This window comes from Apaloderma vittatum, unplaced genomic scaffold (assembly GCF_000703405.1).
Source record: "Apaloderma vittatum isolate BGI_N311 unplaced genomic scaffold, ASM70340v1 scaffold35168, whole genome shotgun sequence".
In the NCBI taxonomy this organism is placed as follows: Eukaryota; Metazoa; Chordata; class Aves; order Trogoniformes; family Trogonidae; genus Apaloderma; species Apaloderma vittatum.
Window position 1 is genome coordinate 1 of NW_009730832.1, and position 17,052 is coordinate 17,052.

At 39.7% G+C, this 17,052-nt stretch overlaps 1 protein-coding gene across 1 annotated transcript; it reads left to right on the top strand.

The window, feature by feature from the left end:
• Window positions 1–582: 582 nt before the first annotated feature.
• On the top strand, window positions 583–16,183 carry NOC3L (nucleolar complex associated 3 homolog (S. cerevisiae); the record flags this gene model as incomplete). The annotated part of the gene is made up of 20 exons (XM_009874934.1): window positions 583–787; window positions 1,181–1,304; window positions 4,077–4,234; window positions 4,351–4,407; window positions 5,431–5,561; window positions 6,194–6,355; window positions 7,059–7,152; window positions 7,357–7,532; window positions 7,739–7,867; window positions 8,313–8,444; window positions 8,813–8,893; window positions 9,422–9,522; window positions 9,987–10,059; window positions 10,137–10,200; window positions 10,289–10,360; window positions 11,241–11,422; window positions 11,644–11,772; window positions 12,569–12,666; window positions 14,530–14,614; window positions 15,939–16,183. Coding segments are annotated over 20 exons (2,382 nt in total), but the record flags the coding sequence as incomplete, so codon positions are not given.
• Between the last annotated feature and the right edge of the window lie 869 nt (window positions 16,184–17,052).

Sequence of the window (17,052 nt, forward strand, 5' to 3'; positions counted from 1 at the left end):
CCAGAGAGGTGGTGGAGGCTCCATCCCTGTAAGCATTCAGGGTCAGGCTTGTTGAGGCTCTGACCAACCTCATCTGATCTGTCCCTGCTCCCTGCAGGGGGTTTGGACTAGACAACCTTTAGAAGCCCCTTCCAACCCATTCTATGATTCTGTGATTCCAAAGCTCAGCATGGACAGGGGTGACATTTGCTTGAGGCTACCACCTTGCACTGGTACTGTAAGGTACCCTAAGGTACCTTGTGCCTTACTTACCGTGTGTTGGGCAAGGAGAGCATCCTGAAGAGTGGCCACAGAGTGTTTGGGAGCACACAGGGCAAAGAACTGTGCCTTAACAACCTCTTTACTGTGTTCATGTGTCTGAAGTTGTCAGTGTTTCTGCAAAACATTTTTCACAGATGTCTTCTTAAAAACAACCCGGGTAAATTTGGAGCTGGCTGATGATACTGTTTGGAAGAAATATGTTGTTCAGCGCTGATAGAAATATGAACTTAAGGAGTTTTGGGGTTTTTTTCACCAAAAGAAAAAAAATTCACAAAGGCTATGAACATGTCAGTTACTTGTAGTTTTCTGTTTGTTTCCTAGAGAAAAAACACCAAACGAGTTCCAAGCTTTCGAAAGTTACTGAGAACTAGTAAAATAAAACTTGACAACAAATTAAAGAATAAACAGTACAAACAGCAGAGTGCTGCTAGGAAGTATCGAAAGGAACAAAAGAAGCTAAGGGAAGCTGTCAGAGATGCTATCTCTAAAAAACCTTTTCCACTGGAAGAATCCAAGAAAAAAGTTGGTAAGAGTTTGCTCTGAGGTATTTTTCTAGGTGAAAAGGTAAGAGGGTTACTAAATATCCTGCTGCTTCGTGTTGTAAAATTATGTAAGTTAAACATCTCATTTTCTGTGTACAAACAGTTGCTGTTCTTGTTTAAAGGAAAAAAAGAGTTATGAAAGCCATTCTGGCAACAAGTTCTGACAGTTGGAGATGGTAGAAATGTGTTTGCTCTGGTCATTATTGGATGTCACAGTAAAGGGGCGATTTTCTGGGATAACACAAAACATGCATGAGGGTTGATGAGCTCTAGGTTGAAATAAGTTGTAATATGATCTCACAAATGCAGGCAGGCTTAGGTTTTCAAGTTTTTATAGGTACAGGATCTTAATCTGCACACATTGTTTTCTAAAACAGCTCAGAAATGGGAAGAAGAGGAAGAAGATGCTCTTCCTCTGGACATGATGGATGAAGATGACTTACAATTAATGGAGGATTTGGCTCAAAAGGCTTCTTTTTTAACCAGAGATCTTTCTTCTGAGTGAGTGGTGGTGTGATGTCTACTTTTCGTACTAATTCAGCTTTGTGTGGTTAGTATGTAATTAGTATGTAATGGGATGCGTACCTGAGAAGGTCACTTTCAGTCTGGGGTTTCTTTGCAGTTCCAGTTGAGTGTTTCCTTAGTCTGTCAGGGCATTCGCTATTAATGTATCGATGTGTATCAATACATTCACCAGCTCTGCCTGACCTTCAGGACACAGTTGCTGCACGGTTTTCCTTCCTGTGAGGTCCTGGGCTGTGAGATGAGGAGCATTCCTCAAAATCAAAGAAATCCTTTAATCTGTATACAGCGTCTTTTTTTCTATATAGAGTATTCAGGACATTCCCTGGGCTTTGGGCCACTGTTCTTTCCATATTGCATTGCAAAGTTTTGTATTAAAAAAAAAAGGGGCTCTGGAAGCCATGTCTGTAAATACATGCAACACCAAAATATTAGTACAGGAAATTCTTTACTATTTTGCTGAAGCAAGGTAGAGTTCACAATGAAATTAACAGAAGGATAGTGCTCCTAGGTGTAGAACTGTAAGTCTTTACAAATACACTTCTACAGAGTAGTCAAGTTAAATCTTAACTTGCCATTTTTGATAAATATGAAAAGACTCGTATGCCTAGCTGCATTAGCATGGTTTTAATTTTCCCTATAAAGTTCGCTTTACTTCTGAAGCAGTTGTTTCAGACTAAATGTTGACATGATCAAAAAGCATTTTTTACTGTTTTCAAGAAGAGTGAGCATTTCTTCTAGCTTTTTTTTGTTGTTGTTGTTGATTCCAGTATGAATTATAATGCTGCTTATAGTTACTAATTAATAATTTAGTCTAGTTTCTACGGAAAGTAGTAAATGGCTTTTCATTTCCAAAACTGCAGTTGTGCCGTACTCTACCATGTGGTGTTTTATAGCCACATTGCAAGTTCTTAAATTAAAAGAATTTTACTTTAAACCTTCCCTTTGAACCAAAATAACCGGGTGTCACATAAGTTTAAAGTCTTGCGAAACTCCAAATTTATAGTGCATTTTTATTTGGAGACACTTTGCAAATAAGGTTCTATGTGTCTTGCATTTGTTATGACAAGGCATTTTAAGAATGGTGGAAAAACACAATGGAAGCAGTTGCTCTTTTACCTGATTTACTGTTACCAGCTCTTAGCTCCTTTCATAGTGTTCCCTTAAACTGGAGAATTTGTCTTCTTAATTTGCTTTACTCTGATAAGGTGTAATTCTTAATAACTTGTTAAACATTACCTCAGTTATAAAGTACTTGTTCATACTGGCACAGACTAAATATGTTCTTTTATGTATGTGCGGGTTGGGAGCATATCCCGTGAAGGGGTGGTACACAGTGCTGCGTTATTCCTGTGACCCTTGGAGAGGGGGCTTTTCTAGTGAGCAGAGTAGAAGGGTGATAGTAGTAGTGGTAAAAATCAACATGAAGCAGGGATAAATAAACAAAAATATGACTGACTTACTCATTGTCACGTCGTGATGAAGCATCACCGAGGAGGTTGAGGAGCAGTAGGGGAGAGCGAGGCTGTGGGACATCTTTGTGACTGTTTGTCCAGTGAGAGGATCCTCGCCCCACTTGCTGCGTGCTGCTGGAGCCCTTCATGGCGGGGCTGCTCAGGGTTAGCTTTTCAGTGAGTCCCAGCCCTTCCAGGGCACTTGCTCCTGTGGTGAGGCAGCACAGCCCCAGGAAGGCAGATAAAAACAGCACTCTGGCCTAAGTGAGAGACAGGCTGGGCTGAAAAATCTGTGTCTTGCAAAATCTTTAGTATTTTAAGGCTGAAATCACATTTCTGAAGGATGCTTGCTTTTACAGGCTTCACCTGATTTGTTCACTGTTGCCTTACTTTGAAAGGTCCCCAAGCCCCTTACTGCTGCATAAACAGGAGTGGTGCCAGCTCAAACCCACCAGCTAGTACTAGGGTTTCCAGATGTCCGGCATGACCCAGAATTTCCCTTGTTTTCACAGCAGCTTTATTTTCCTCATGCTCAGCAGGTCACTCTGTGCTCATTGGGTCAGATTTGGGTACATGGGGAAGGTCTGAGGCTGATGCACTGCCCTTACGGGAGTGACTGTGCGTTGTTCAGGGAATCTGGGTAGACTCTGGGATATAAAACTACTTCTCATACAAGTGATTTTTACTTTCTGAAGCTTAGCAGGCTCCGAGCCCAGGGCTTTCAGAGTCCTTCACATGTCCAGGAGCAAAAGCATGTTCCTGTTGTAAGACAGACCATGTGGTTTCAATTCTTGATCCCTGGGTTTTAGTTTTTTTAAGATAAACAGATAACACACTTCATAGTCTGCCTGTACTACAAGTGGTTACACCATTCAACTAATTTTTTTTCGTAAATTCAAAATCAATGCAAGCATTTTGTACGTGTGTGTGCTTACACTCATATGCCAACTTTCCAAAATTCATGAAGTTGGCTGACCTGCGAGATTAACTAAATCTAATTTTATCTTTGCTAATTTCACATTTAGTTTCCTGTAGAAAGGAGGTAGAAAGCACTGTATTGTCCTGAATTCCAAGGTCCTGTACAGATACACATTAACATTAATGAACTGAGCGGTGACTGGTGCCGCCAATGGTGAACACACCCAATAAGATCAACCATTGTTTATTTTTCAACTTGATAAGATCAACCATTATTTATTTTTCTAAGTGCAGACATTAAGTCTTGCTAGTGTACTGTCATGCATGGTTCTTGCCTAATTAAATGGCTAATTCATTTAGTTTGCTTTATATTTTTCAGTGAACCTGTTCATGTCAAGAAACGAAAACATGAAAGCGTGATTGACAAATATGAGAAGGTGCCAAGGCGCATGCAGACTGAGCCAGAAAAAGAACTCATCCATCTGCTCCCCATCAAAGACAAGGGTGGCATTATTCCCCAAACTATGGAAAAGCCAGGTGAGACACAGATTTCTGAAGTGGTGTAGTAGCCAAGATGTATATAATTTATTCTTTTAAAATTCCACAATGTTTATTACATGCTTGTTACATTACTAGACACTCTGTTTTTGCAGTTCTTAATACTGCAGAGGATGAAGAAGAGGATACAGAAGAAATGGAGGAAGCAGAAGGTAGTAAAACATGTTTGCTTTTTGGTGTTTTTGTGGGTTTTTTTCCCAAATCGCTAACATTTCTGAACAGTACTTTGCTCTTCCCTAAGGAAGTTTGTAATTTAAGTGTATTTTGTTTAGGGTGGTTTTGAGTATGTTCATTACCAGGTTGCCCCCAAAGCATAACGGTGATTCAGCGCTTGCTTGCTTAGCTGTTAAGATCCCAGGACCTGGGGAGCAGCTGGCTTCAGAATCTCTCTTTAAAATTATTTTGATTCTCACCTGGAACTGATGTTTGTGTGAAGTTCCTTGTATCAGTTGTGTCATCTTTGCAAGTGAGAAGGGAAGTCTTGGTCTTACTTAAAGAATGTAGCTGTGGTTCTAGTTTGGTTGCTCTGAGGTAATTTTGAAATGAATTCAGAGCACAGACTTGTTTAGTCTTTTGAGCATCTGTCTTTGAAACATTTTACTTAAAACATCAGAATACCAGGAAATTCGGATTTGATTTGCAGTTTGCTATCCTGTTAGGAGTCATATTTAACAAACAGTTGCAGCTGTAACTCTACCACTTCGGAGTAATTTTTCTCTAAATGTAATCTGAAGTTGAGGAAGGATGTACTTGTAGCAAAACAATGCTCAGAAAACACAAGTAAAAACAACTGTATTTTTAGAAGAAAAAGTGAATGCGGAATAATTTGCTGCAAATTGCAGAGCACTGCAGTTTTTTGGCACAGTTGGGGTCATACGAGTTTATACGTTCCCACTGTGCAGAGGGAATACCATTCGCAGATTCAAAAACGTTTGGCCTATTTCTTTTTGCAAGCATAAGATTTTTGTAGCAGAAATTAATCTCTGGGTTAATATAAGCTCTAGCAAGGTCATTCTTAAAGCCTCTTTTGCCGTGGAACTACACGTGTTACCCTCAGGGGGAGTTATTGCAGTACCCATCTGAAACGCAGCATCTAGGACCGTAGTCTGCAGTACAGTGTTGGTTAAGCAGCTTCCCTAGTGACCCTCTGTTCTAACTCTTACACCTTGTGCTAGACTTTCATGAGGAACACCTGCCTGTTCTCACTCCTGAGGAGATGGCTGCCCAAAGGAGACAAAAGCTGCAGGAAAGGAAGATGCACATCGCTGCCTTGGCAGCTGCCATTCTCTCCGAGCCAGACAACAACGTAGGTAGCATTTATCCAGCGCATGCCTATGTGTGTTTGCGTTCCACAGTCAGTAAATGTCAACAAATGAAGATTTGTGGTTACCAAAAAATAGCAAAAGCAGAATAATGTGTGTATAGAAAAAGGAAAAAGATCGGTGCTATATCACTTCTAAGGTGGTGGCAAACAGTGAAACTGCTGCCATAGATGGATACAAAGTATTTGAATCAGATGAAGATCCAGGTTCTTATGTTTGCTCCGTTCAGGAGTGATTTATGCCTCTGAATACTCGTGGTTTTAGGAACAATGCTGTCTGTGGTATTTCCTGTCCAAACTGCTTTTCTCCTTAAGCATGACCTTTTCTTAAGCTCTGATTTCAGAGTTGTGTCTGATAGTTCTTATTCCATGTAAGTTTGTAATAGCAGGATTGTTTGAACATTCCCAAGAAGAAATATGTTGAGATATCTAACTTGTGTTTCTGCTTCATGCAGTGCTAAGTAGAGTCTGACGAGCTGCTGAGTTAATGGTTTTATCTTTCTAGTATTTAAAAGTGAGGCACATTTCTTGTGGCAAAACTTTGCTGAAATGTACGTTGCGCTTGTGCATTGTTTTGTGGGTGATCTTCGGCTGACTTTGCCTCTTTTCTTAATCAGATCAAAAAGTTGAAGGAGCTGCGTGCTATGCTGATGGAACAGGATCCTAATGTGGCCGTGATTGTTCGGAAGCTGGTCATGGTTTCTTTGATGGAGGTTTTCAAAGATATTGTGCCTTCTTACAAAATTCGTCCTCTGACTGAAGCAGAAAAGGCTACCAAGGTGAAATACCAAATTTCTTTATAAGTGTTTTAAGTAGGTCAGATTTTTTGAAGCAATGCTTGGTTTAATATGAATTCATATTTTTGAGCAAAGGGTCACAAATGCAGAAGTACTTGAGGAAGTTCTGAAAATGGCACTTTCAGGGGCAGAAGCCTTTGTTTTGAACCTTGAATTCTAACATACTTCTTTCAATAATAGGTGATATGGTGGTGGTAATGGAGGGAGTAGTATATGGCAGTAGTATACCAAACCTCGGTGACTTTCATTGTAAAGGGAAGGGAACTAAAAAAGAAACAAATTCGGCAACATTGTCACCTAACTGGCACAGATTCCTTTGAACTTTGCTGAACAAATGCAGAGTAACTTGCTTTCTGGAGTTTTTTTTTAACCAATTCTTTTGTTTCTTGAATATAGGTAGTGCATTTTAAAGTCATGGCTTTAAAATAAACATCCAGTTGAGAATTTCACTTCGTTCTCTATAAATGAAATAGGTGTAGTTGGAAAAGACTCTCTGAGCACAAGAACATGTCTAGGAATATGTAGAAGTACTTTATTTTTAATACATTTCTAGGAATGTCTGTCTAGAAGAAGAAACTACTTAGATATCTGATATTTGTTTTAAAACTTCTTTTTTTTTTTTCACCATTGACTAATTTCAGGATTTAGCTCTGCAGATAAAATCTCATTAGTATTATGTTTACAGGTTAAAAAAGAAACTCAGAAACTGAGAGAATTTGAAGAAGGCCTTGTAAGCCAGTATAAATTTTACTTGGAAAATCTGGAACAAACTATTAAAGGTACAGCCAACACTTCCTATTTTTTGTAGTAAGTGCAAAATTGTTTGCGGCATCACACTTTGCCTCCTCTGGTTGGATGCTGCCTGCTGTCTTTGAAATAGTACGTGCAAGAGGTATGCAGGAGAATGCCTGCAGCAACTGAAAATGTGAATGCTTCAAAGTTGCCCTGCATCCTGAACAGTAATCACTCAATATTTTGTGCAGATTGGAAACAAAGGAAGTTGAAGAAAAGCAATGTCATCTCATTAAAAGCATATAAAGGTCTGGCAGAGATAGCAGTGAAGTGTCTGTGTGAGCTGCTGGTGGCCCTACCCCACTTTAACTTCCACAATAACATTATTGTGCTCATTGTTCCGCTTATGAACGACACATCAAAAATGGTAGGTGATTTTTCTGACTGGGGAAAGAAAAAATGAAAAATAATCTGTTTCTGAGCTTTATTCCACAATATCCAGATCTTGCGGCCATAGTTTTTTTCTCTGTTACAGAGTGTGTCCACTTTCTAATCAGTAAATGCCATCAGTATTACCTGTTAGCTGTTGTTGCAGACCTGGCTTTACAGAATTTATTTGAATTCCCTTTTCAGATTTCTCAACTCTGCTGTGAGGCAGTTAAGAAACTCTTTAAACAGGACAAACTGGGCTCTGCTTCACTTGGTGTAGTTAAGGTCATTTCTGGCCTTGTAAGGGGTAGAAATTATGATGTCAGACCTGAGGTAAGAGACTTGTTGTACTACAGAATTTTCTTCTGTCAGTGGTTTAAAAAATAATCTGAAAGTTATTGCAGCTTCTGGCTACAGACAAGCAGGATTTCCTCACTTTGTCAGAGCACAGGCAGCTTATTTGGCTGAACCAGAGGTTTAGAGGGATATGGGGCAAGGGAAGGGGAATGGGAGGAGGAGATCAGATCCCACAGAGACATGGGTGAAGTCAGGCAGGGAGACTTGAAGTGAGAGTCAAGTGGAGGAATGGAGAGAAACGGATGGTGCTGAGGAAGGAACTGAGCAGAGATGAGAGATGGATGTTAAGGAGCAGGAAGGGAGCAAACAGAACAATTTTTGACCAGCAAAGCCCACTAGCTAGAATGGAATTCAGGATTTCTTACCCTCCATACCTCTGTTGTGGATCTCCTTTCATTGTATTTATTTTATTTTACAATAGGTATTAAAAGTATTTCTTCACTTACGAATTAAGGAAGTAGAATTACAAAAAGATTCCGAAGATATTGCACCAAAAAAAAAGTTCATGACCTACAAAGAGAAAAGAAAAAATCTTTCAAGAATGCAAAGAAAGGTATGACGTGTGCTTTCACGTGCTCTGCTTCAGTGACTGTTCTAGCAATAGAAATTGCACATGCGTTGCCAGTGTTAACTCTGGGCATCAGGGAAAGTTTGCGTTGCACTTGAATATTTATGAGGTTCTACAGGGAATTCAATTATTTTTCATTTATTTTTCTCTTTCTGGTGTTGACAATGACTTTCATTTTCTGATTTCTGATAGGAAGGAATATATCTAAGCTGGTTACCCTGCACCGTCACGGGGCGACTTAAGCAACTCGCCAAGCATGGAATAATTGTTCTCTGGGTATCTTTGGAAACTGGCTAGCCAGACTGGTCAGAAACATCTAATCTGTTGTCTTAAAATCAACTCTGTATTTTCAGTGGAAGAAAGCAGAAGAGAAGCTGGAACGAGAACTCTTGGAAGCAGAAGCATCAGAAAGTAAAGAAAAAAAACTGAAACTGGTAAGTAATATAGAGATTATTTTCCTATTTTTGAAAAGCAGCAGCTCCTAACGTTTTTGCAACCAAGTGTCTCCCACCCTGTCCAATCGTGTCGGCATTTAACACCTCTCAGTAACGCTGGCAGCTTACAAACATTTTGCCTGAGCCAGAGGTCTAGGTTTTAGTAAACCAGGCCCTCTCGGTTTACCCAGGAAAGCCGGCTTAAGGGCTTTGGACCCGTTGCCTTATGTCGTCAGGTGCCTTGCTCCACAGGAGACCATGGAATGGCTGTTACCAGCCTCCTGGCTGAAATGGAACGTGGCTAGCAGGGACCGAGGGGAAGAGAGGCTGTTTAGCCTGGAGGGTGCGGGGGGGTGAGGGAGCAGGACCTTTGGCTCTTGAGCAGCAGCAGAACAGAGCTGGCAGTGCTAGGACCCGTCTGGAAAGCCTGAGTGCAGGCTTGGACAGAGAGAAGCATTTTCAGTTGAGTTTAACTAGAAACGTCTATTTTCTGTGCTTAAATATTTCACTTCTTTTTCTTTCCTTCAGCACACAGAGACATTGAATATTGTATTTGTAACTTACTTCAGAATCTTGAAGAAAGCTCAGAAGTCTCCACTGTTGCCAGCTGTGCTAGAAGGCCTTGCAAAGTAAGAACTGAATCCACCTTTTGTGTGTATTAGAAAAGATGTAAAGCACTTAAGGGGGGGTTGACTTCAAAAGGCATTTATAAGCAGTGAGAGAAGACAGTCCCTGACAAATTTCTTGAAATTCTTTATTTCTCTGCTGAAGTTTTCACCTACTTCAAAAAACATTTCAATGTGATGTGAAATTTCCCACAATAGAATTGATGTGATGCAAACCCAGCAGGGTGGGATGTGATTCCATTATTTTGTCTGATGACTTTCTGAAAAGCAGGAGCACATCTCTAGTGCTTTAGGGAAGCTGTGATTAGCAGTTGGGGGTTAAATCATAAATCTAGGTGAAAATAATAGATGTTTAGCATTTGATTTGGCTTTGCTTTTAAGGTGTGGGTTCAGGCAATTCAAAATACTTCAAAATGAGTTTGAAAGTATTGTCTGTAGCTTAAAAATAAAAATATCTTTGATTCAAGGTTTGCTCATCTCATAAATGTGGAATTTTTTGATGACCTAGTGATTGTCCTTCATTCTCTTATTGCATCTGGGGTAAGTTGAGCTTACTTTTATTACAGCTTCCCTAAAATTACGTTCTTTTGGGTACTTAATCAGTTTTGTATTCTTAGGGTTTAAGCTATCGTGAGAGTCTTCATTGTGTTCTCAGTGCTTTTCATATACTGTCTGGTCAAGGTAAGAAATCATTAAAACCAAACTTCTGTTTATATATTGTCTGATAAATTAATGGAGTAAATGTATTTATTTGTGATTATGTTAACAGGTGATGTTCTCAACATTGATCCAATGAAATTCTACACGCACCTTTACAAGACACTTTTCAGCCTACATGCAGGTAACTCCAGATTTTTTGTTTTCAGTGTTTACCTAGATAATGTTTATTTTGCTTGCTTGGTATCATAGCCTTAGTATCATGTAAATAAACTACAGTTGCTTTAAGACATCTGAGTTCTGAAAATGTTATTGTCTGTCTGGTTTAATGTACTTTTTTCTCAAGTTGCACATTGCACTACTGCACTACAAATACTAGAAATATTATCATAATACATAACAGGTTCTAATCATGCCATTTCGTTAGCGAATGCTGAGTATGTGATCTTGGATAAGCATTTATCCTGTCTTCACTTTAAATTTTTTGTCTTCTTACAATTGTTCCTTTCATTGGCAATTAAAAATTTTCTAGTTTTTCTCTAATTGTTTTCTAAAATCTTCTGCTTTGTCTTTCTGATTTTTGTAATTCTGACATTCTAGTTTTCTAATAATTCTGATGAAGAAAGATATTTATGAAGTTTGAAATTAACATTTTAAATTAACTTCACAAATGTATATTCACTAAGGAAGAAAGATCGAGAAAAAACATTCTACAGTTCTGGATTTGTAGAAGGCTAAACCTTTGCACCATTTAACAATTTATAAGAGATGATATAATGACTGCACTTTGGTTAAAACACTAGCTGATTCCAATGAATTTGATGGAACAAATATTTTCTTAGAAAGGGGCACAGGAGCAGTGATACTTTTTTATTTGTTCAAAGCTGGACTTTTTTTTACCAAACAAGAATGGATGCTTATGCCTGTTTCGCATTAGTGCTGTGTTTGAACCTCTTTGCTTTTGTGCTGTTTCTCAGGTCCCTGTGTATAGTTGATGACAGAGTACTTACCTGGCTGTTCCTCAGAATGGTTATTTACTCTTTGCATGAATTTCTGCTTTTGAGGTGGCACCAACGATGACGTAGAGATTGTGCTCCAGTGCCTGGACGTTATGTTTGCCAAGCGGAGGAAGCAAGTTTCCCAGCAACGAGCTCTTGCTTTCCTAAAGCGACTTTCCACGCTCGCTCTTCATGTGCTTCCGAACTCCAGTGTTGGGATCTTGGCGACAAACAGGGTATTCATGCAAGTAAGTTTTACTTGTTTGAATTTTTAGCTTGCTGCTTAAGGGGTTTTTTTAGACAAATCGATTTAATACAAAATATTTTGAAGCATCTTAAGCAAAAATCTTGAAAGCGGAGTATCCTTACATGCTACTGAGACTGAATCATGTGGAATGAATCCTGACCTTAAACATGTTACAACTGCATGTGTCATATAAGCAAGTCAGTCTTGGTTTATGTGTTGTAGACATTCCCAAAGATGGACCTCTTACTAGACAACGAATCTCAAGGCAGTGGAGTCTATCTCCCAGAACTAGAGGAACCAGAGCATTGCAACGCTCAGAACACAGCTCTGTGGGAGCTGCATTTACTGCAGGTTAGTGAGTAGCTGAGTGATTTGGGAAGTAGAAGTCAGCAGCAAATAGCTGCTAAACAGGGGGCCGGTTAGCTCAGTCAGTTGAGCATAGTGCTAACAACGCTAAGGCCGCGGGTTCGATTCCCGTTGGGTCCCCATATGTTGCCTGATCTAGTTGACAGGAGGTGTCCTTGGAGGCAGGGAGGCTGGATTAAAATGATCTCTAAGGTCCCTTCTAGCTTAGGCCATTCTATGATTAAATGTTTATGTGCTTTACACAAATAGGGAACAGAGGTCTTCAGGGTTATGAACAAAATCTAGCCCATGTGAGCCTATTCCTTACAAAGAGGAAGAGCAGCACAGTGGTACAAGGAAGGAATGAGCTTGAAAGGAGATGTTAGAGATTGCGTATGGTGGTACCACACTGGATCTTAACTGCAGGTTGCTTCATAAAACTCTTTTGGAGGCTTTTTCGATCTGTAAAGTTCCCTTGCAGTCCAGACCTTTTCTGGGGAGAAGTTGACCCCTTGATCTGTCATCCCAGCTAGGATTTAGAGTTCCTGTCTTCTGGGAGCAGGAGTTAGATTAATTATGGAGAATTCTGCTCACAGCATGACAAACTAGTGAATAAACGTATGACTGGCTGTTCTTATTCCTAACCCCCAAACCAGACAGATTTTGGGGTGCTCAGTTTCTCTATCTAAACCAAAAGCAGAACTTTTCATCTTACTGAAATGGAAATAAACACAAGAATCCATAGGTAAATACAGTATCCCTTATCCCTCAGTCAACTACCTTTTTTCTTCCTTTCTTTCAGAGACACTATCATCCAACAGTGCAGAAATTTGCAGCTCACCTTATTGCCGGAGCTCCAACTGAAGGCTCAGGAGCTCTTCCACTTGATTTGAGCCAAAGGTGAGTTATGAAAGAGTTCCGTTATTAAAAATAGTGCCCTGAAAGGAAGCTGATGCTCATGCCTTATTAAAAGAATCTCTAAAAATAATTATCCATAAAATTAAAAGATTCTGTTCTTCAAACTCCCTTTCTTTATTCTTCTGCCAGTACAGAATGTTGGCTGCCTTTTTCTGTTTTTTTTTTTTCCTTTTTCTTTTTCTTTTGAGGCTTATTGCCAGGCAGTGACAAGGGTAAAAATCTCGAAGTGCAATGTGCTTTCTTCCCACGGGAGCAAAGTATCTGCATTTCCTCAGTAGCAGCCCTGATCTGAATATGGATTAGGGTCACTGAACCGTGGTTGTCCAGTGTACCAAGCTGCAGGATAAGTTTCATAGCCCGTTAAAACAGAGGAACAGCCATCCTGGTTCTGACTAAGGATCTGATTCCGTGTCCTGTCTTCAGCACTGGCTGAAAGCAGGTGCCTCAGGAAGAGTAAAAGCAGGGTAAGCAAGCCTGTAAGACACATGCCCTGAGCAGTGTCCTAGCCTCTGGCAGGTTTGAGCCTGGTGGATTTCCTGAACCTGATAGCAGTCTCTGTTTAGTACCTCTTCATGGAATTCTTCTCAAAACTGTTCCGTGTCCCTTGAACCAAAGCACACATTTTGCAAATACAGCATTGCTTGGTAAGGGTTCCGTGAGTCCACAGCTTGTTACATTAAGACTTACCTTCATTTGTTTTGGACCTAGTGCCAGCATGTGGCATGTAACAAGTCCCTGGTTCTTGCTCTGGGAGGTGAGATGAGCTGTCTGCTCTAATGGGCTTTTTCTGTGCCTCCTGTGACTTGGTAGACCTCTATCATATTGTTCCTCTGTCTGGCATCTCTTCTGGCTGAAGTGATCTGGCCCAGACAGGATTCGTTCCGTACTTCTCATCATCTTTGTTGCCTGTTCCTGAACTTTTACCAATTCAGGAGACTTAGATGCAGTATTTGAGATGTGGATGATCTGTGCATTTATACGCTGATGTAACTGTTTTCTATACTGCTCTCTGATTCTTTTCAACTCCAAAGAGCATTAAGGTCACAAGCCCACGAAAGTATCTGTCATAACAAGAAGATTTTTCTCCTTAAGTGGTAGCGGTCAGCTCAGAGCCTATTGTTTTTGTGTGAAGCTGAGGCTGCTTTTCGCTGTATTTTTTTTTCCCCACTAAATTTTATTTGCCATTTTACTGACTATCTCATAGACTGTATTTGCATTTCTTTGCAAGCAACTCATTCTGACTACCACAAATAACTTTGTACTCTCCAGCTCATCTCTGTGTTAAAAAGCACAGGTCCTGGCCACTGACCTTGTGGAAATCCATAGTTTCTTCCTGACATTGCAAAAACTGGTCATAGACTCCTGTCCTCTGTTTCCTATTCTTTAAACAGTTTTTTTTCCCATGTGATGGTCTTCCCTGTTCTCTCCCATGGCTGCTTAGTTTTCATAAAACCCTTTGGTAAAGAACTGTTGGAAATTCTAGCAGATTGTATCAGCTAGAAAACTTCTATCCACATATTTTATTTTAACTTTTTCAAATATGTACAGGGCAAGCAGTGACTGCTTGGAGCTCTGGCAGTCCAGCAGAACGGTTTTGCTGTCTCCCATTTCTTCTGCCCGCAACTGAGTATTTAGACACATTTTACTTACTTTTGCTTGCATTGTTTCCCAGCTGTTGGCTTCCCATCTTTTCCAGGTGATGCTCATTACTCTGAGGAGTTCTCTTGAAGCACAGTGGAGGGGTTGAATGGCATGTGTGTGAGAGAAGCTGCTCTTGGTTTGGGGATACATTATTTGAAAATACATCTAATGCCATTTTTTCCTTCACTGTGGTTTTTGCTACAGGCCTGCTAGAGAACTTTTTGAGGCATACAGTATGAGAGAAATGACCTTCAATCCTCCTGTTGCATCAGTAACGCCCAGAAGAAAGGTACCAGCTTATGTCTCTTTGTCCTTTTTTAACCACATGGTATGCCAATATAACCTCTATCTGCTGGCTCACTGTGCAGTGCTCAGGAATTAGCACACTTAATTTGGCTTTCTGGTTTCTGCACCTTCTGTGTCAATTTTTTTTTTTAAACTGTCATAAGATACCACTGACTATAAAGAAGAAAAGCTGTATGAATAGTTCCACCTCAGTAGCATCATTTAATGTAGCAAGACGAAGATAGAAGCTCTTACTTTACTTACCTTTTGCACTTTGCAGCAGTTCAGTGCAGATTTCTTGTTCCTTTTCTGTAATGACAAACTAATACTCGTTCAGAAAGCAGTAATAAAAACGCAGAGCTCTTTCCCCAGTGTGGGTAGTTGGCAGGACAGCTGGATTTCCAGAGCCTTTGATTCAGTATGTAGGATACTGATCCCATTAGTGTCACTTTATAGCTTTAAAGTGTAAATCTGAAGGGAATAAAGAGTTCATGTATAAAGAGAAGATATGGGTGAACACTTTTTAGATCCTCAGCACTGGATGTGTTCCAGATGCCAACCTCCATTAAATGTTCAGTGAATGACATGTCCTTTGAAAAGTGATAATTAATTTTCTTGCTGCCTAATGAAAACATTATAACCTATTAACCTTGTTAGTACTTCCAATTTTTAACTCTGTAATGTCAGTTAAAGCTTGAGAGCACAATTTTTTTTTCCATTTTAGAGAAGCATCTTCTGAAAATGTATTTGTATGTACTTATCCTGTCCTTTTATACTGACTTTTTGATGTGTCTGTCCTGCTAGAACGTTAGATTAGCAGCTCAGCCAGAACAAGGGTGGGAACAGCAGATAGGAGAGAGGTTTGTGCAGGGCTTGAGTAAGGAAATGTCCAAGCTCTTTAAGGTCGCCGAAACAAAGGAAGAGGAAGATAACAGACCAGACTGGCTGTAGGTCGTTATATTACTGGACATTATTGGGCAACCTACCTTGGGGTCTTGCCTACTGTCTGATAGTTTGGTTCATTAACAAATTTTGGCACTATCGAAGTTTTACCCTCTCTGCCATGTGTAATTTGTGTGTGCCATGCTGCCACTGCCTGTCACCACCTCCCTGCTGTTGACAGAAGCTCCACATCGGCGTTTTCTCTCCCTGTGCCCCACTAAAGAGAGGATCACATTTGTCCAGATATGCCTGAGCTGCCTGTTCCATAGGTCTAGACTAGATGACCTGTGGCACAGGAGGGAAACAAGACTGCTAATTCAAAGTTATGCACAGAAAATACATACTGGCCTTGTTCAGTAACGCAAGTAATATTTTTTAATTTTCAGGATACGTTCTCACAAGTGGATTCATTTATAGATGAAGAGCTAAACAAACAGCTTCAACAACATGTCAGTGAGACTGTTCTTCACAAACCCTTGGATTTTGCTAAACACTTGAAGGAGTCATCCTTGTAACTGTGTCTATCAGTCATGTTCAGCTGGCTTCTTAATTATGGAGAAAGGTTGGCTGAAAGAAATTTCCACTCATTAAAGGAATTCAAGTAGGTTTTCTTCTGAATATAGAAACGCAAAGACAATTTTAACAGCAGTTTTCCACGCAGAGTTACAAGGTCTCTCCACTTAACCACTGAGCCCGTGTTCTCAGGACTTGAGAACCACAGTGAACAGTTGCAGGAATAATTCAAAAAGAGACAAACCCAGGTCATTTTAAAATTGTTTGCAACCATCCATACATTATAGCATTTTTGTTTATATATTTTCTAATTTTTATAACAGAATATAGACATATGTGTTTCTGAGAAATCAAATGCGTTGTGTTGATAAATTAATAAATATTTTGGAAATTGTAACATAATATCGATGTCTTTCATGTTTAAGATACTGAGAGATTTGGAGTAAGTATTGCAAATTTTCCTGATTTTCTTCTAATGTCTCATAATCAGTTACCTCATCTGGAAATGATTTTTTTATGTGGTGGGGCATTTTTTTAATTTTCCCCCCTCCGATGAATCCTGGTATTGGCAAACTGGGATTACCGAATTCCAGTTCTAAATTATCATCACAGTTGAATGCTCTGCTACAGTGTCTTCAATAAACAATTGCTATCGAGAGTACTGGACAAATTCAAGGTAAGAATTTAAATATCTTTTTTTAATCCTGGAAGTAGTTTTCTCCCCGTTCCCCAAATATTAGTTATTGTCTGGTTGTTTTAGAATCCATTTGCATATTGGCTTTGCAAAAAGTAAGTAAATACATGAAGTAATTAAAAAGTGAGTATTGGGTTGATGTGAATTGCATTCTGCAGGGAAGTGTGGTAGGCTGTTCCTGTCCCTGGCTGCTGGCTAATACATTTTGTGGCATTTAGTCCATGATGTGATATTGATGCATGTTGTAAGTTTTACAGCGTTCAAGTCTTCTTACAATAATCAGAAAAATATGT